Below are 20,670 nucleotides of genomic sequence, written 5' to 3' on the forward strand. Positions count from 1 at the left end.
TGTTATTCCCTTCGGCTTTGCCAAGGTTTGCCTCGTATACTTTGGTGTTCCTTAATTGGGAGCATCAACGTTTATGATTGTTACTTCTTCTTGGAGAATTGTCCCTTTTATTAATATGTAGTGCCCTTCTTCGTTTCTTATGACTTCATTACATTTAAAGTCTTTTTTAAAAAATCTGATATTAATATATCTCCTCCTGCTTTCTTATGATTACAGCTAGCATGCAACATCTTTTTCCATCCTTTCACTTTCAATCTGTTTGTATCCTTTGGTCTAAGATGTGTCTCTTGTAAACAGCATGTGAATGGATCATGTATATATATATATTTTATCAATTCTCCTAATCTGTATCTTTTAATTGGTGCATTTAGTCCATTAACCTTCAAAGTTATTACTGTAAAAGCAGTTCTTGGATCTACCATCCTATTCTTTATTTTTTTATTATCCTTTCTTTTTATTTATCAGAGCGCTATATTTTTTCCCCTCTCTCTTTTTATCGTTTGAATTACCATTACTGATATTCTTCAATTCTGTGCCCTCTTCCAGACATCCCTCTCCTGTCTTTTTTTTTCAACTTACAAAATTCCCTTTAGTGTTTCTTGTAGGGCAGATCTCTTGTTGGCTAGTTCTCTCAGTCTTTGCTTGTCTTTGAAGTTTTTAATGTCTCCCTCAACCTTAAAGGACAACTTGGCTGGATGAGGAGTTCTTGGCTTAAAGCCCGTCTTGTTCAGGATTGTAAATATTTCATGCCACTGCCATTTTGTCTTGTTGGTGCCTGTTGAGTCATCTCAGCTTGTATGTAGTAAATCACTTTTCTCATTCAGTTTTCAGGATGTTTTGCTTCTCTTAAATATTTGGCAGTCTGATAAGTATGTGTCTTTGAGTAGGCTAATTTGGATTTATTCTATTTAGGGGTTCGTTATGTCTCTTTGATTTGCATATTTATGTCTTTTATTGGGGTTGGGATATTTTCTCTTTAACTAAACTTCACAGCCCTTAACTCTTCTCTTTTACTTCTGGGATACCAATACTTCTTATATTTTTGTCCCTCATTTCCTTGAGATCCAGTTCCATTTTTTTCCCATCTTTCTCACCATTTGTTCTTCTGTGCACTTGAGTTCATTTGTTCTGTCTTCTACTTCACTTATTCTTTTTTCCACCTCTTCAAATCAGCTCTTATTTGTCTCTACTATATTTTTAATTTGGTCTAAAATATTTTTCATCCCTGTGAAATCTGCTATTTTTCTATTTAATCTTTTAAATTCTTCCTTATGGTCTTCTCATGACTTCATGATATCTTATATTTCTTTACAAGTATCCAGGAGTGTTTTTTCCATATTTTGTGTCCTCTGTGGTGTTTGATTTGCTCATTTAGATGGGCCATTTCTACCTGGATCCTTCCATGCTTTGTGATCCTTCTTGTGTCTGGAGCATTTGATTATCTTATTAAGGTTATTATGCAAGTTGGTTTCCTTTACTCTAACATTTTGTGTTTACTTGAGTTTGTGATGACATTCCCCTTTTGCAGTTGATTTGTCAGTAATTGCCTGCCATACGAGACCCAGATCTCAGGTAAGAGGTGCACTTCTACTTGGGGTTCTGTTCAAAGCTAGGCAGAAACTATGCACAGGTGGTTCAGCAGCAGAATGCCTGCCTGTCACGTGGGAGACCTGAGTTTGACTCCTGGCCTATGCACCGAACAAAGGAAAAGAAAAAGAAAAAAAATACTTGTGGGTCTTTTAAAAACTAAGCAGAAAAGGATGGATGCACAGGTGAATCAGTTGTAGAAAGCTCATCTGTCATCCTGGTGACCTGGGTTCAACTCCCAACCCACGCACCAAAAAAAAAAAGAAAGAAAAGAAAAGTTGGTGGTGCATGACTTGGTCAGCCTCCTTAGCCTGCCTCTCCATGCATGCCCAAGATCCCCAGGCCTCCATAGGTAAAGAGGAGCAGTCTGCGACCCTGTGAGCCTCCCTTACTGGCCAGCTGTTGTATTAGTTCTGATCCATGTCACCCCTGCCTTCCCACTGGGAGGAGTGCACATGGAAGCCTGCTTCAGGTGTGGAGAGTTGGCACTCTGCAATGATTTAACAGTTCCCACGTACAGAGGAAGCATGTCCACTGCCCTCTGGGTTCCTGCAGGACCTTCTGACTACAGGGCCATGAGGCTGGACCTCCCAAGCCTCTTGTGGGAGTTGGCCAGAATGTAGGAGTTTGACACCCCTTTGGGACCCACACTCCTTGCGAGCTGTCCACCCCCAGTGCACTTGTGGTCAAGGACACTCACCGTCCTCTCCATCCCACTCTTTCTGCCTCAACTGCAGTCCAGGTTGTTTATTTTATGTTTTGATCCTATTCTTGTTGATCCATAGAGGTTGGATAAAATCAGCCCACCCCACTCTGCCATCTTTCTGGAAGTCCCAATAATGTCTTTATTTTTTAAGTGCACCCTATCCCTTATTAAGATAGGCATTTTAGAGTGTGATTTAAAAATATCAACCTGACAATACCTGTCTTTTCAGTAGGCAAGTTTAGCCCATGGAGATCTTTTTGTGATTATTTGTTTCCTCCAATTTAAAAATTTCTGTTCTGTTTAGTTGATGCTTCCTTCTCTCCTTTGTTATTGTACAGATCTAGGTTTTTGGTTCACTTAAAAATGACAGAGCCTTCTGTGGACATTCCAAGGCAGTCTGCAGTCCTGTGCTCTGCTTGGAAATTGTATAGATAATGTTGCAAGGGAGATGCTCTATTAGTTTCAAGTGGATATTCATAGAAACTTCTTTAAAAGGTGAGTGATAGAGCTCACCCTTATCTGTAGATTCTGAATTTATGTTACATTTCATCCCATGTTCAATCCCATTTTTGTTTTTTACAATGAATGGTTTTTTGCATTGGGGGGCTGTGGAGGAAAGCAGCGTGTTTAATCATGATTTTTGCTTCAGTGACTTTGGGACAAATTAGAAGTCCTAAATTCTAGTGTCAGGGAATAAATTTAAAAAGAGACCTTAATTAATTATGAAAAAAGGAAAACTAGATTTGTAGACTCCATAAGAAGGCAAGGAAAATGGGTAATGGTTTGAGATGATGTTGCAGTTGTCACCTGGGCCCACTGCCTGCGGTGGGGTCAGGACAGTTTGTACCTGGGGCACCCAGTGGCCAGGGGGCTCGCAGCCAGGGTGGGAACCTCATCCTCCTCCACGACCCTGACCCCATGGGGCCACAGATGTGAGTGTGTTTTAGGTGGGGCCATGCAGTTTCCTTGCACTGATGAAGGGGCACCCTGTTGCCTGTCTCCTCTTGGGGCTCCAGAGTGGGGGTGCAGCAGAGGCCTTGCAGGAAGGACGCAGAGCTGGGCAGCGAGCAGGGGGGCCTTGGCGGAGCCCGGAGAAGGGGCCAGCAAGGGCAGGGCAGGCAGGGCATAGGGGTCTCCAGGGAGCAGCCCGGAGTACCAAGGCCTAGGTGAAGGAGTCACAGTTGGACATGGGCCCAAGTCAGTGCCACCCTCCTTGGTACCCGGCCAGGCGTCCCCTCACCTCCTGGACGCCCACTGGGCTTAGTGTGTGTGTGTGTGGGACAGGCGTGTCACAGGACATGGTGGAGTGTGTCCTCTGAAGCTCCAGCTGTCCCCTGTACCCCTGCTGCCCCTCCCACTTTCTGTAGTTATGTTTACTGGGGTCGTTCCATGCATAGACACTGGGCAGGCTGGGGTTCAGGTGGAAATGTGCTCCCATGTGCGGGCCAGGTGCTCTCGTCCTGTGCCGTCCACAGGCAGGTGGCTGGGGCTGGTGAGTCCTCTGTGGGGACAGAAAGTGCCTCCACAGCCCCACCCCGAGCTTCTGCCAGCCAGTGTCTGTTCCAGGAAGGGGGACCCCGTGGGGCAGAGGTGGGGGCGGCCCGAGAAGTACCCCCAAGGTGGGAAAGCTGCAGAGGCTGGACCCAGCAACAGACCCCTGCTTCATCTCCTGCCGTGGGAGCCATGGAGAGGCTGTGCCCCCAGGCCCAGCCCATCCCATGTGCACCTTGGAACATTTGCACTGGCGGTTTGGATCCAGGGCCCAAGTCCAGTGAGTGTTGAGTTACCCGAGGGATCGGTGTGGTCTTCACTGGAGAAACCTGGTGGAGATGGAGATGAGATAGAAGAGCATCAGGCTGCACTGAGAGGGTGGAGCTGGTGGAGGTGGTGATGGATTGGTTGGCTGTGGGTGCTGTGGCTCGGGCAGCACGTGCTGCACTGATAGATGGAAAGCTGGGAGGAGCACGTCCAGGTGGGGGTGGGGGGACGTCTCTGTGGGGGTGGGGAGCACATCCAGGTGGGGGTGGGGAGACGTCTCCGTGGGGGTGGGGAGGACGTCCAGGTGGGGGTGGGGAGACGTCTCCGTGGGGGTGGGGAGGACGTCCAGGTGGGGGTGGGGAGGACGTCCAGGTGGGGGTGGGGAGCAGATCGGCTCCAGGCAGGTTGACTTTGTGGTGGTGGGTCTGTGACCTACAGGTGAAAGTGTGTTGGATCCTCAATTCAGGAGAGAAAGCTGAGCTAGAGGCAGAACTGGGGAGGGATACCCACCTAGATGGAGGGTTCCCAATGCCGTGGAGGGGGTCACCAGGTGATGGTACAGACAGAGCAGAGAGGAAAGCCGAGGGAAGGTCCTGAGGGTGCGGGCAGAGATGAGCACATCAGGGAGGGGAAGAGGCAGGCCAGGGCTGCGCAGCGCCAGGGAAACCAGCCAAGACAACATGGCAGGGTAGGGCAGGTGGGCTGGTGTGCATGGAGGCGGGTGTGGGGGTGGAGGCGGGTGTGGGGGTGGAAGCGGGTCTCCCGGAGTCTGCTCCAAGGCCAGGTTCAAGTGTCGTGTGTGGACGACTGAGTGATGACGAGCCCCAGGGATGGGGAGGGTTGGAATCCAGAGCAAAGATGCAGGCGGAGGATGCCTGGTCCACCGTGGTGGACAGGAGGACAGAACAGCAGGTGTTAAAGTGATGCTGGGTGGCATGACGTCTAATGATGCACTCTTATTAACTGTCTCCGCAGGCACTACCCGAAGCAATCCTTCACCACGGTGGCAGACACACCCGAGAACCTCCGCCTCAAGCAGCAGAGTGAACTGCAGAGTCAGGTAATCTCTAGAGGCTCCTGCTGTGTGGGTAGTGATGGCCCTTCTCCCTGGGGGGTCTTGGTCCCACCGCCCACGTGGGGCTCGGGCAGGGAGACGCGTTCTGGTCCGAGTAAGTGTTTCCCAACAATATTGATGTATTTGGCCCTAAATATTTAAAAACATGTTATAAATAGCTTCTCCACACTGCATATGTAGGGAAAGCGGGTGTCAACGTGACCCTGCTGCGGCGTGCGTGGGGCTGACACCCCATCTGTGTATCTCCCCCCCGCCATGAGCCGCGTTTCCACCTGTCACTCTTGTGTGCCGTAGCGACAGCCTGGGCCAGGGTGGGGGGTGCTCAGCGGGCTCGGAGCCAGCCCCTCTGGAGGGAAATGTGCCGGCAGTGTGGAAAGCACCTTGGCTGAGCCACAGGGTTTCCTCCGGGGCACTCAGTCTCTTTCCAGCAGTCCCAGGCGCTCTGGCAGAGATGTGACCTTGCCAGCCTGCCTGAGGGCTCACCTGGCAGGTGTGAGCAGGTGCTGAGTGGTGAAGCCCCGGCCCAAAGGCACAGGGTCGAATCAGACCAGAGAGGAGTTGGGATGGGCATGGCCTTGGGCACAACTCCGTCCATCTGGTCTACTGCCCTGAGGTTGGCTGCACATCCCCAAGGAGGTGGTGATATGTGGAAGCATCTTGAAAAGCTAAAAATAATGCATGACTCTGGAGGCTATTGTAGCATGGTGGGCTTGAGAGTTTTTGATGTGAGAAGGGGAAAGCAGAGTTTGTGTGAGGAAGGCGCTGTGGGGCTGACAGTCTTTGAACGCGCCTGTCTTCAGCTGCTCGTGGGGAGAGCAGCCGCTCTCAGTTGTTCAGGATTGAATCATTTCCTTGGCAATTTTTCTCATCAAGGGGAGATTGTGGTTCCTTCCACCATCTTGCTGAGGGTTTTGGGTCCATTTCTTAGTCCATTTAATCATAGAAAATAGAACTGAAAATGGGCTAACAATGCTGTGAAGATTTGGTTGGGAGTTGTTTTTTGATTTATGTAAAATGTTCACTAATGCTAAGTCATTAGTTAAAAAAATTGAGCACTGGACAAAGAGATGCCCTGTCGCAGATACCACAGGAACCCTCCACCCCGACATTCACAGGGGGAGGGCCCAGCACCAACTAGAGCAGGCCCAGTCTGGCTTCCTTCTCAATCAAGTTAGGATTGATTAGATAATTCTAGAAGTATTTCGAGTGCAGTGGAAAACAGGATGAAATCAAGTTTGTTTCCTCCCTCTTCCATGCCCTGGTGCAAAGGAATTGCTGATGGTTAGTCCTCCCTTCCACAGAGCTTTACAGGTGGGAGGCAGCAGGACCACACACCTGGCGACACTTTAATTTCCAGGAAGGGCCCAGGAAGGGGAGGGGTCTGTGGGGCGGACCTTTGGGGTCTCCTGCTTGGGGTGGATTTGAGCAGAGCTGTGAAGGGTGAGGAAGGACCTGATGTTCACACTTGTCCCCTTCCTTGTGAAGGCCCACCCCTCCCTTTAGGTTCAGTTCCTGGTTATTGGGGCCTTCAGCCTAGGAATAAGCAATTACTACTTTCTGCCTATGTGCCCAGGTCTGGGAAAGCAAAAAGAAGTTGTCTCATAAAAGACCGATTTTATTCTCCTTCTTGGAGCAAGCTGAAAACTTCAGAGGGTACATGTCCAGGTAATTATAGGATGGTTCAAATAGAGGTAGGTTCGGAGTGTCTGGAAATCACCACGAATGGACAGAGAAGGAATTGGATTTTCATTAAGATTGCTCAAATGCCATCTCCTCCAGGAAAAAATATAGCACTTCTACAGGCAGACGAGAATTGGAGAGGCACCTCCATTTAAACCTGTGTGTGGCATACCTACAGCCGGGGACTGGGCCATGCACCTCAAGAAAAAGGTGATACCCTAAAATGCAGGACCTCGTAATGTGACTGTTTTAGTTTGTTAGTTCTGCTGGAATGCAATATGGCAGAAATGGAGTGACTTTAAAAAGGGAATTTATTGTATTATAAGTTTACAGTTCTAAGACCACAAACATGTCCAAATTAAAGCATCAGCAAGGGTTATCTTCATCAAGAAAGGCTGATGCCATCCAGAACCCCTCTGTCAGCTGGTGGTCACGTGGCTGGCATCTGCTGCTCCCTTGCTCCTGGGCTCCATTGGTTTCAGCCTCTGTTCCTGTGGGGGTTCCTCGTGTGGCTTCTCTAGGCCTCGGTTTCATCTCTTGGCTTCCCTTGGCTCTCTCCAGGTTCTGGCTGGCTTAGCAGCTCATGGGGAGCCACATGGCAACGTCTATTAAGCTCTGTATTTCCAAACATCAGGTCTTGTGTTGGCTTTGTTGGCTCTGTCTGCTCTCCAAGTGTCTGCATCTGAGCTTTCTCCAGATGTTTCCTCTTTTAAAGGACTCTAGTAAGCTAATTAAGACCCACCTTCAATGGGTGAAGTCACATCATCTAATCAAAAGACCACATCCATAATTAGGTGTGTCACATCTCCATGGAAACAATCCAGTCAGAGTTTCCCACCCTAAACAATAGGTCTGACTGCACAAGATTGGATCAGGATTAAAATACAGCTCTTCTGGGGTGCATAATAATTTCAGACTAGCACAGTGACCTTATCTGCAAATAGGGTTGTTGCAGGTGAAAATCGTTAAATTCAGGTAAGGTCTTGTACCTGGGGTCCTCGTAAGAAGAGAAGATACAGCAAGAAGGAGGCCATGTGGAGGTGGAGGCTGAGACTGGAGTGAGGCACCCACAGCCGTGGATTGCCGAGGAGTACCGACCAACTCCAGAGTCTGGAGGAGGCTGGAAGTTTCTTCCCTTCCCGCTTCACAGGGAGCATGGCCCTGTAGACGCCTTGATTGCAGACTTCCAGAATCCAGAACCGTGAGAAAATAAATTCCTATTGTTTTAAGCCACTCAGTTTGTGGTACTTTGTTACAGCCACCCCAGAAGCTAAGATACCTACTTTGTTGGTTGATTTCACATGTCATTTTGGCTGGGTGTGGTGTCTAGTTGTTTGGTGAAGTAAACCCTTGCCCGATTGTTACTGTTAGAGTATTTTGTAGATGGAGTTGTGTCTACAATCAGTTGATTACATCTACAATTAGTTGATTGCATCTGTGATCAACAAGGGAGATTGCCTTTGGCAATGTGGGGAGTCTTCATCCAATCAGCTGGAAATCAGGAGAAGCCAGAGAAGAGAAAGACATCGCCATGTGACAGAGGATGGCTGTCTCCAGAATGTTCCCTGGGAGAAAGCATGGCCTTGCTGACATCTTGAGACTGGTGGCCCTCAAAATCATGAGAGAATACATGCTTACTGTTTAAACCAACCTGGTGCGTGGTATTTATCACAGCATTTCTGGCAAACTAAGACACCCATTGAGTGCAAGGAATTGTGGTTAGCACTGGGAACCAAAGCCAATTCAGCGTTAACTTTGCAGTATCCCAAACGTGCCTTTTTTAAAAAAAATTTTCTTATTGTATAATATAACATGTATACAAAGCAAAGACAGAAAAAAGCTATTTTCAAAGCGCTCTTCAATAAGTAGTTATAGGACAGGTCCCAGAGTTTGTCATAGGCTACCATACTATTCTCTCAGATTTTTCCTTCTAGCTTCTCCAGAATATAAGAGGCTAGAAGGAATAAATATATATTTTTTAATCATCACAATCGACTTTTCTTTTTCTTTTTTGCTAGGCACATGAGCTTACACATATTATCTCATTAAATCTGAAACAACCTGATGAGACAGGTATTTATGAGCCCTATTTGGGCGACACACACGGCACTTAGAGAATTTAAGTAACTTGCCTTGCAAACTGAGCTGGTAGGTAGTTGAATTTGAAATAGAACCTAGCTCCTTGAGTCTCCAATTCCACACTCACAGAGCACCTGGGAAAGGAAATCTGTAAGGAAATAATTGAGTCCAAAGTCGTGGTGCAATATATGTAAAGATAGACTTTACTTTTTTATATTTTATTTATTGTGAAATATAACATACAAAAACAATAAATTTCAAAGCACACAGCAAGAATTAATCGTAGAACAGATTTCAAAGTTTAGTACAGGTCACAGTTTTTCCTGTTGGAAAGGCCTGTTGGTGATATGGGATGGGGAAAGGAACTGGTTGATGTTCTGAAGAGGCTGGTCTTTCTGGGTTTCAGGACCCACCTGACCTAAGAGCCCCTTAGGAGGTTACTGGTTTCTGGAAAGTTGTCCTAGTGCAGGGAACCTTTGCAGAGTCTCAGCCAAAGCCCTAGGTGTGCTTTAGGGCTGGCGGGAGGGGGAAGGGAGACTTTCGTATAAAGTATAATAGTTGCACATAGAACAAAGCTGTTGGTTTTTGTTTTTTTCTTGCAGAGAGGTGAAAAACCTTCTACATATTTCCATTTGTGCAAAAGGCATGGAGAAACGTATCCTAATGGTGATGCTCATTAAGGGCAGTCGGTTTAATTTAATTAATACTAACTTTAATTCTGTGACAGAGCATTTCCTTTGATATGTAGCGTTCTAAACAACCTAACGGTTTTGGTGGAGAATTTACTATTATTATTTTACATACCTGTTTTGGTAATTTGTGGTGCTAAAAGAGTAAAACCTGTCTGCATCTGTATGTTTTGAAATTTTGGAATCTTTTAGCATTGTTTGGTTAAAACTAGTGCTCTACTTCTAATTCGTTAGCTTACCACAAGGGCCATAATAAAGGAAAAACGTAAATTAATTTTTGCTGCAATCTAGAAAGTTATTTATAGTTACATGTTATTATCCCTTTCTTTTGTTTTTTTTTTCTGTCTCTTTTCCTTTCTCTTTTTCTCTTCCCATCACCCTCTATGTTCTTTTTAGAAGGTCATAAATACTTCCAGAATTTTATATCTAAGGGCTACATACTTTACCAAGCCCTTTTGGGACCTGTATCAGAATTTGTGGTAATAAAATGGTCTAAAACACTGAAGCCTGAACCACAAGCCACGAGTGAGCCAGTGGCCGGCCATGGCTCGTGGGTGCTTTTCAGCTGCAGCGGCTGGTCCGTGGACTCTGGAATGTGGCAGCTGAGAGGGCCACGCCACCATCACCACATCAAAGAAACAACATGCTTCAAACAGACAACACGGGGGCTGGAGTTGTCTTACAGCCCACAGGCACAAGTGGAGAGCTTCGCCTCCCGGGCTGCTGGTGGCACAGCTCACCGGGGCACCGGGCTTTCACTGCTTGCCTTGGCCCTGCACAGTGTCGTCTTCTGAGGAAACAGGTCCCGGGTTCCAGAGGCCTCACTTGTACAGTGAGACTCTGGGGACCCGATTGCTTTATATGTTTAGGGGAATCCCTAAACCCTAAAATGTTATGTGAGATGAAAAGGCTCTTAAGAGGGAAATCTTCACTGCGTATTTTGATGTTATGCTGTAGGAAGCGTTCCTTTTGTTCAGCCTGGTAGCGCACACTAATTGGAAGAGAAAGCACGGGTGCTTCTGGCGCTCTGGGCAGGTCTGCGGCCTCCTGGAGTGGGGAAGTGGTTCGGGGGGGATTTAAGTGGACGCCTCAGTAGCCGTGAGAGTGTGGGGAAGACATCATGGTTGAGGGCTGGGACCCTGCTTCCTCCCCCCGCCTCCACCTCCCTGGTCCTGCCCCCACCCCTTCCCCCCTCCCCCCCGCCCCCACTCCTGGGTTGCCATAGGGCATAGATGTGGAAAGGACCATTCCAAACAAAGACGAGGGGTTCGCTGCTGCCATGTTATTATATACGCCAATGGCTCAGCTTTTCGCCATCGTGGCAAATAACAGGGATTTTGTAATCACTGAGTTCTTCAGTGGAGTGTGGGTCTTGAAACTTATGATGGCTGATGGGATAAAGGATCGAACGTGGTTGTGATAAAGTACAAATTGTCCTGGAACCTTTAAGTTAATACTTTTTTAATCTTCCAAGTTTCAGTGGAGGCATAAAAAGCATGGAAACACGGTATATTATAGAAAGGGTAAGAAGGTAACGTGGCTTTCATGGGACCTTAACAGTTTAACATCTCTGTGGGAGGAAGGAATTTGTGTTTAGTATGAATTTCGGGAAGCTCCAGGTAGCATCTCTGTTGCTCCCTCTTTCTGCTCCAGCCCTTGGCACCCCTCTTTGCCAACCTTTGTAGGTTCCATCTCCACAGCATTTTCTCTCGGTTGTCTGTCATCTAACCCCCTCCCAAGGTGTTAAATAATTACCTAAGCAAGACCTTTCTCAGGTGCCAATTGCATTTTAATAGGGTATCCCAGAACCCTGACGTCCTTCCAAGCAAGAAATCCCTACCTGGGAACTGGGGAAGGTGATTGACGAGCCATTTCAGGTAGCATTAACTCTCTCTGTTCCAACTCACATTCTATTGGCCCTTACAAAGCATGAATCTGACCTAAATTTCTTTTGCTACTGAGCACCAGTTGCATGTTACATTCTGTGCTAGATATTGGGGATGTAGCAGTGAGCAAAACTAGACAAGGTCCTTTCTTTGGGGGGTTTTGTGTTCTAGTTGGGGAGAAGATGGCAATAAAATCATAGAAATGGCAATATTGCAACTGTGGTAAATCCTGCAGAGACCCGAGTGCATTTTAGCCAAGTTTTAACAACATCTCCAGAGCACAGTTCTGGGGAGCTGGGAGCCCCCACCTTTGTGCAGACAGATGCATAACAGGGTCTCAGTGTGACCTGTTGCCCCCTCTAGGGACCCCATTTCTGAGTGCACATTGACTTTTCTTCCTATTTTCTTGTCTTCCTGACCTCTTCCCTTTCCTTACCTTATCTGGCAACTTCAGACTTCCAGTCACAAAGACTCCCTCTCTCAAGAGAGTGTGGTTGGGATACCTGTGTCTGCTGGTCTTGAACAAGGAATTTTTATGCCTGCCTTTAATTTTCTGTTTTCTTTGAACCCACCTTAGTGGCTTTACAGCCCTGTCTTTTGATTTTTTTGCCATTGGTGCTGTATTCAGAGTTTGCAGAGATGCCGTAGTAAGCACTTTCTCATGTATGTCAAGGTACAGTCTCATGGGGATGAGCCTCGGGATGTCTCCTGTCAGGATTTTGAGGCAGTGAAAATGGTGAGAGTTTACGTTACATGTATAGGAAGGAAGGAATGTGTTCTCATTTGCTAGCTGCCCAAATGTGATATACCAGAAATGGAATGGCATTTAAAAGGGGAAATTTATTAAGTTACAAGTTTACAGTTCTAAGCCTGTGAAAATGTCCCAATTAAAGTGAGTCTATAAAAATATCCATATTCAGGTACCAATAAGAGGTTACCTTCACTCAAGAAAGGCTGATGAAGTTCAGGTTTTCTCTCTTAACTGAAAAGGCACATGGTAAACGTGGCAACGTCTGCTAGCTTTCTCTCCAGGCTTCTTGTTTCATGAAGCTCCCCCAGGGGTGCTTTCCTTCTTCCTCTGCAAAGGTCTCTGGCTGTGTGGGCTCTTGTGGCTCTCAAGGTCTCTCCAAAATGGTTCCTCTTTTAAAGGAGTCCAATAAGCTAATCAAGACCCACCTGGAATGGGTGCAGTCACATCTCCCTCTAATCAAAAGTTAATACCCACATTTGGGCACCACATCTCCATGGAGATCATCTAATTAAGTTTCCAAGCTACAGTGCTGAATTGAGATTAAAAGAAAAGCTGCCTCCACAAGATGGATCAGGATTAAAACATGGCTGTTCTAGGGTATATAATCCTTTCAAACCAGCACAGAATGCAAATCAGATCATTAAAGGAGAAATCTTTATTCACTTGACATGACCCGTTTCTTTCAGGAAACATAACATGCTGTGCACATGTCAAATGTGACCTTAGTAATTTCCCTAACCTCATTGCTTCCTAAAAGTCTGAAATTTTCCTGTTTGGAGAAAGTAGAATAAAATGATGCCAGAAACAACAGATGTCACTGGTGAGAGACAGGAAGATGACTGAGGCGTTTCAGTTGGCAGATCATCCTGGGTGCCACAGACTTTGATCCCAGTACACATCCCTTTCCCAAAATGTCCCACGTTCTTTCCATCTGCTTCTGGAGGCCGAGCACAGTGGGCGCTTTGATGCCTTCAGGGCTCACCCTACCTGAGCTCAGGTGAAGGGGCAAAAGTTACAAGCGTTCGCTACCTGACTGGAGTGAGCTGACCACAGCTTGGGTTAGGGATTGGAATATATAGTTGTGCTGATTTGAAACTGTCATGTACCCAAAGAAGCCATGTTCTTTAATCCTCATTCAATATTGTTGGGTAGGATCTTTTTGATTAAGTTGTTTCCATGGAGATCTGACCCACCCAACTGTGGGTGGTACATTTTGATTTTGTGGTTTCCATGGAGATGTGTCTCCACCTATTCAAGGTGGTGTCACTTACTAGAGCCCTTTAAGAGGGACCCATTTTGGAGAGAGACAGAGCCCACACAGCCAGAGACTTTTGGAGATGCAGATGCTTGGAGAACAGTTGCTTCAGAGCTGACAGGACACTGGGAGATGGTTGGAGTGCCAGCAGAGACAGCAGACACCTAGACATGGACATTTGGAGTCCAGCAGACGTCACCATGTGCTTTCCTATGAGATGCTGACAAGCCAGAACCCAGGGTGGTGTCCTGGAGGAGCTAAGTGAAGACCCACAAATGCTTAAAGAGGAAGCCAATAGGCGTCAGAAGCTGGAAGCGGTGGAACCAGAAACAATGACCAGCAGACACCAGCCACATGCCTTCTCACATGACAGACATTGGCCTTTCTTTGGAGTTAAGGTATCTTTCTCTGTATACCTTAACTTAGTTTGGACATTTCTATGGCCTTAGAACTGTAAACTTGTGATGGAATAAATTCCCTTTATAAGAGCCATTCCATTCCTGGTATATTGCATTCTGGCAGCATTTAGCAAGCTGATACTATAGTCTATAAGTTTTGTGGCTCTGGGGTCCTGAGTATAACATCTGTGATGGAGATAGTATTTCAAAATATGAAATCACTGTGGTTTTCATCGTTGTTTCCCCTAAGTCACGTTCTGCCATCCCATCACACACAGATGACCCCGGAGAAAGGAGAAGCAAGAAACCTACTTTGGGAGGGAGGGACTCTGGCCCCTGTGAAGGGAAGGCCATGTGTGGATTGTAGGATGAAGACAGGAAAGTCAGAGATTGATTTGTAAGCGCCCTTCTTTCTGCTGCTCAAATCTCGGAGGGGAAATGAGTTAGGGAGGGAAAAGCCAAAAGCAGAGAAGCCCACGTCAAGCTGGGCAGACGGCCAGGTGCCTCGCACACTTCAGCTGACACAGCTATGAGAGTGAATTTCATGTGTCTACTGGTTGACTGACAGTGTTCGCTGGTTGGTCAGGCAAGCACTGGCCTGATGGTTCCTGTGAGGGTATTATATGGATTTAAATCATTAGTCAATTGATTGATCTATGACTGCTTGCATCTGTAGTCAACAAAACAGATTACCTTCAGCAGTGAGAGGTGTCTCATCCAATGGCCGAGGCCTTAAAGAGAAAGAAGAGTTGCTGCCTTGACTTCAGCCAGTGTCTCCTGGGGAAGTCATTGAAATTTTCATCAGAGTTCCTAGCTTGGGCCTGCCCTGTGGAATTTGGACTTTCTAATCCCCGTGATCATGCGAGCCAATTCCAATAATAAATCTCATAACATTTACAAGTGTATATACATCATGTCTGTGTGTCAGTCCTCTTTCTCTGGAGATCCCTGACCAGTGTTCCCCTCATATGCCTGTTAGAGTAGCGGCCTGTGGTTCTCACGGGTCGGCTTGGCTGTGTGAGGAGGTGGGGGAAGAGCTGGGCTGAGCAGTGCCAGCCTCGAGCCCTAAGCTTCTGCTTAGACCTACCTAATCAATTCAGGGGCGTGGGTCTTTGCAAAAAAAAAAAAAAAAAAGAATAGAGCATTCTAGAAAGGAAAAGGGAGACACAAAAGAACAAATAGGAAGAGGCCAGCCCTCCAGTTCAAGAGCTGCCAAAGGTGTTGTTTAAAGGAAAATATCTGTATAAACCCAGCAAGTATACATGGTCGAAGGGTTTCCTGAAAGTACACTGATTAAGTAGATTTATTCTAGTTACTTCTACATAGGGCATTCGAAAAATTACTAAGTAGTTTAGAGAGTCAGGTGACATGTCAGAGATGACTGTGAAGGTAGGTTATTAAAGCTCCACAACTGAAATAAATTGCAATATTCACCACGCACAGGACATTAAAATGTTTGACAGTTTAGATCAGCATTTTTGCCTAAATCTGTTTTTTCCAAATGTAGTGCTGTACTTTACGTTTGCACGTGTGACGGTGGCATGGTAGCGTGAGTGTGGCTGCTGGGTGGTTCAGACACATGGACATGTGTCCAGAGAGGACCCTCAGCTCTCTAATCCGGAGGGAAGATGAGGCCAGTTGCTGTCAGCCAAGGGACCCAAGGATTGCGGTTCTCGTGTCTTCTGGGGTCTTGTGCTGCTTTTAAACACTTTTAGTGCAATGTTAGACCAACTTCAAATGCAAAACTTAAGAGCTCGTTGACTCTCTAACTGATGTAGTCTCCGGGTTATGGCCTCAGTCAGTAGCCGAGGATGGGAAATGAGCTTTTCAGGGAGTCCAGTAAAATGGCAGCTCCAGCTGTTACCATTTAAAACAAAAAACAGTGGTTCCTTTCCGTCAAACGCTTTTATTGCTGACTTGTGTCTTTCTCTGCTAAAATAAAAGTCATTACAACTGAGGGGAATATCAGGGTCATCCAGAACCTAAATGACTCATCATGTATACCCCGAGAAAGGTCATTGGGTCCAAAGTCACACTTCGTGGCCGAGGCGAGACCTGAGCCCAGCTCTCCTGTGGCTGGTCTAGTGCTGAGGGTTACCAGATGGAACCAAAAGGCGCTTGGCAGGTGCAGAGATGGACAGGAGAAAAGGAAGCTTCTCAGTCCCTGTAGCTGTTCTGCAGCTGCTCAGGCCCTCCCAAGGTGGAGAAGCTCACCCGTCTGCCACTACACGGAGCCCATCGGATGACTCAGTCAATTTAGGTGCAGTCAGATTCTTTCTAACATTTTTTTTTTATTGTGAAATAGAACATATATACAAGAAAGCGATATGTTTTAAAGTATATTTTAACAAGTAGTTTTAGAATAAATTTCAAAGTATGGTATGGGTGACAGTTTCACAGTTTCAGGAATTTCCTTCTAGCTGCTCAGAGACATTGGAAACTAAGAGAAATATCAAAAAAATGATTCAGTAGTTATACTCATTTGCTAAATCCTACCTTCTCTGTTGTAACTCCTTCTTCTTTCATCCTTCTCCCAACTTTAGGGATGTTTGGGCAGTGACCATTCTAACTTCTTCATGTTGAAAAAGGGTGTCAGCATTATGGGGTGGGGTGGGGGGATGGAACTAGTTGATGCTCTTGGAGATTCTGGTACCTCTGGGTTTCAGAACTTATCTGGTGTAAGTCAACTTTTATTGCACCTCACATAGAGCCCTGGGCATTCTTTAGGGTTTTCAGGAATACTGTTGGTTGGGACTTGGCATACCATGGCAGTTAACAGTATCTAGCTGAAGCTTGCATAACAGTAGCTTCCAGAATAGCCTCCCGACTCTATTTGAAATCTCTTAGCCACTGATACCTTATTTTGTTACATTTCTTTTCCACCTTTTGGTCAGGAAGGCGTTGTTGATCCCACGGTACCGGGGCCAGGTTCATCCCTGGGAGTCATGTCCCACATTGCCCGGGAGACTCACACCCCTGGATGTCATGTCCCACATAGTGGAGAGGGCAATGATTTTACTTGCAGAGTTGGGCTTAGAGAGGGAGAGGCCTCATCCGAGCAACAGAAGAGGTTTTCTGTAAGCACCTCCTCGGCATAATTATAGGTAGGCTTAGCTTCTCCATTACAGAAATAAATTTCACAAGAGCAAACCTTAAGATCAAGGGCTTGGCCTGTTGACTTGGGAGTCCCAAATGTTTTAGATAATACCAGGGGGTTCCCAGGTAGGGAAGTTCACTAACTCCATATTTTCCTCCAGTCTCTCAAGGGACTTTGCCAGTATTTCTTAATTATACTCTGGAATGTATCCAGGTATTACGTTAAGCTATATGGAATTATGAATCCTCATTCCCAATTCTAGGCTTTGTGCTTAGGTTGTTTAACTGAACTGGCCAGACAGGTTAAGTTAGATTATGTGCTGCAGAAAATTTAGGTTTTGGACAAAATAAAACTCTCTTCTTTTGGTCTCATAGAGTAGATGAAGTTTTAAAATACAGGCAGTATCATCTTTTACCCTGTATTCTGATTGACCTTAGTCCTGACCAGATTGGTTTCATTCTTATCTCAGATTGAAGCCTGATCTCTTTTTTGGCTTCTTTAACAGTTGCTGTATGTGGGAATGCTGACATTCAGACCTTTAGAACTCCAACTCTGAGTCATAGGTGTCACCCAGGTACCCAGAGTTCCAGGAGAATACCAGGTTGTGCATATATAGCACGGCATTTCAGAATTCAGAATAACACCTCAGAAATAAATGTGATTGCCATAAGAGCTTACAACATAGGCCCCAATTTTCTTATAAGTATTTTCTAAAAGAGACCACACGATATTTGTCCTTTTGTTTCTGGCTTATTTTGCTAGACAGAGTGTCCTCATGTTTCATTCACCTCGTTGTGTGCCTCATGGGTTCGTTCATTTCTGTAGCTGCACAATATTCCATCGTATGCATACACCACAGCTCACCCTCTGCTTCTCAGTGTGCCCTTCGGCCACCTCCGTCCATTGAGCATCCTGGACAATATGATGCCATAAACATCAGTGTGCAAATGTCTATCCAAGTCCCTGCTTTCAGTTCTTTTGAGTATGTTTCCAGTGACGGGATTGCCTACTCATGTAGCGACCCTGTATTTAGCCTCCTGAGGACCCACTGCATTACCCTCCGCGGGGACTGCCCCGCTCTGCGACCCTGCCAGCATCGAATAGACGTGCCTCTCCCTCCACGTTTTCTCCAGCACTGGAGTCTTTCTCTTCGTTATTTATTTTGAATCTGAAGGTTTTGTTGAGATATATTCATATAGTATACATTCTATCCAAAATGAACAGTGTCTCACAGTATCCTCACTAATTGTACAGTCATCATCACTCTCAATTTTAGACAGTTTTCAGTGCTCCAAAGAAAAAAATAATAGGCACTTCCACACCAAAGAGAAAACCCTAAACTCCCCTTAACTCTTGTTCTCCCTCCCAATTATTTACCCCTCATGTTGCAGCACTAGTGATGTGTTCTTGTTAAATAGGGACCCTAGCAAGGAGCATTCAGATTTGCCCCTCTTTGCTGGCTGCCTCCAAGTTGGCATGGTGACAGGGAGGGCGGGGCCTGGCTACACCCCCTCGTCCCTCCTCCTCCTCCAGAGGCCTCTGCAGCATCTGCTGCCCCCCCCAGGGCCTGGCTCCTGGTAGCATCTGATCTGAGGTCCAATGAATCATAGGTGTTGGCCCGTGGGCTCTGTGCCTGTCCACTTCTCACTCTAACCCCTGCCTCCTGCCTACCCAGACCCCACCTGGCTGCTCACCTTGTTCCTTAGCCAGCACCCCCCACCGCCCACAGGCACATTGGAGTGTCCATTTCCTTCCAGGACACATGGGAGGCTAAGAGACCGGGAGATTGAGCTCGGGTTCTCGCTCTGCCCACCCCACCGTGGAGGCTCCTGGGTGACTTTTGTAGTAGTTAGGGTTCTCAAGAGAAACAGAACCCACAGGAAATAAAGAGACTTACTGCAGGAATTGGCCCACGCAACCATGGGATTGGCAAGTGTGAATTCAGTAACTGGGCAGGCCACAGTGGAAACTCAGTGAAGATGGTAGTGAATTTCCCAGGATCCATAAGTTGGAAACTTAGAGGAAGGTGGCTTTGAATTCCCCAGGAGAAGCTGGGTGCTGTTTGAGGTAGAAGTTCTTTCTGACTGCTGGAAGTTCTCCATTTAAGGCCTCTAGCTGATTGGATGAGGACACACCTCTCACTGCTGAGGGCCAATCCTGCGTTGACTGTAGATGCAATCAGCCATAGATGCAGTCAAGTGACTGATGGCTTAGATCTAAGATGTGCCCTCACAGGAACCATCAGGCCAGTGCTTTCTTGGCCTTACACTTGCACAACATCTCCTGGCCAGGTTTACCCATCTCAAGGGGACTGAGTATTTCTCTTAGTCATGAGTTTTCTGAACAGAGCATGCCCTGAAGCCCCTACCTCGTGGTGGCATCCTGCAACCAAACAAGATTTCCTAGACAAAGTCAGATCCAGAAAAGGCCCCTGAGGAGTAGCAGGCAGCACGCACTAGGCCACAGAGTGGCCCCAATACCCCAACTCTCACGACGCTCCTAGGTTTCCTTCTTACCAGAAATCATTGGGCTGAATTATAATTTGGCTTTTCCTCTGAACTTTGCTTTTGGCCTCTGCTGACCTCGGAGGGATTGTATGGGGGCCATGGAAGGGCAAAGGCCAAATGAGAAGTCTCCGCGGAGACGCGATGAAATTGTGTGACAGCTGAGCAGTCACTGTGCAGCATTAGGACGTGGGGTCCCTGCTGGGGGTTCTGGAAACGTTGTTGAAACTGTTTCATGGAGTATTCTATTAAACCACGTTTTGAGGAGAACAACTGGAATTCCCCTCACTCCCTGCCCCCTCCTTTGATCCTTGGTGAACTCAAGGGCCACAGATGTGATCCTGACTGGTAAGGAAGTTCTGGACCCCTTGACCAACACCCTGAGTTCCCATTTATGCGGAACCGTTTTTACTTAAAGGAGCTCATGACCTCCTGGGAATGTCTTTGGTGAGAAAGAAACAAGCATCTTCATCTACAGAGTCAGCTTCCTAAGCACGCGGCACTTCTAGGTACCAAGAACGAAATACACCAAATTTTAAATTCATTATTTACACCAAAAAAGTGAAAAGTGGTGAAGCCATGACTCCTATCTTATCTTTAATTGAGTAAACCCTCTTAGAGCCTGCAGATGGATCTTTTCTTTAACTCTAGAATGGCTGTCATGGTTATAAACCATTTCGATTAGAAGTAAAGAAAGTCTTGGATTTATTTCTGCTATAGTGAGAGAATATATTCTTTATAAGATCTCCTTAGAATTGGGCAATCTCCACAACTCTGAAACTATGTATTCAAAAATATTATTCTGTATAGGCACACCCTTAGTCTTCAGTGTGCACACATAGACACAAATGCAGGTGTCTCTATGTGTAGTGCACATAATATAATACAATTAACTGGAAGTGAATGTGCAGAAAATAGTCTCCTTGCACACCCGCCTTGCACACATGGGGCAGCTGTCCTCTTTTTCTCTGGTGGCTCAGCGGATTTACTTCCTTTCCCTCTGGAGGCTGAAAGAGCTGCCCCTGCCCCCGCCACCCCATCCTGGGACTTAGCTCTGCCATTCCTGTCTGTTCTGGTCACTCCATGCTGTTTTAGTTTGTAAACTGCTGGAATGCAATATACCAGAAGTGGAATGACTTTTAAAAAGGGAAGTTGTTAAGTTGCAAGGTTATAGTCCTAAGGCTGTGAAAATGTCCAAATTGAGG

General features: G+C 46.4%; 1 protein-coding gene across 2 annotated transcripts in view; it reads left to right on the forward strand.

Annotated features, from left to right (window-relative positions):
• NEBL (nebulette) overlaps nt 1-20,670 on the forward strand; it is a 331,368-nt gene that overhangs the window by 116,400 nt on the left and 194,298 nt on the right. For both annotated transcript variants that reach the window (XM_077154361.1, XM_077154367.1), the window contains exon 3: nt 5,027-5,111. In XM_077154361.1, coding sequence (XP_077010476.1) covers nt 5,027-5,111 — 85 coding nt within the window. The remainder of the gene's footprint in view (nt 1-5,026; nt 5,112-20,670) is intronic.

Source organism: Tamandua tetradactyla, chromosome 1, assembly GCF_023851605.1.
Source record: "Tamandua tetradactyla isolate mTamTet1 chromosome 1, mTamTet1.pri, whole genome shotgun sequence".
Lineage (NCBI taxonomy): Eukaryota > Metazoa > Chordata > Mammalia > Pilosa > Myrmecophagidae > Tamandua > Tamandua tetradactyla.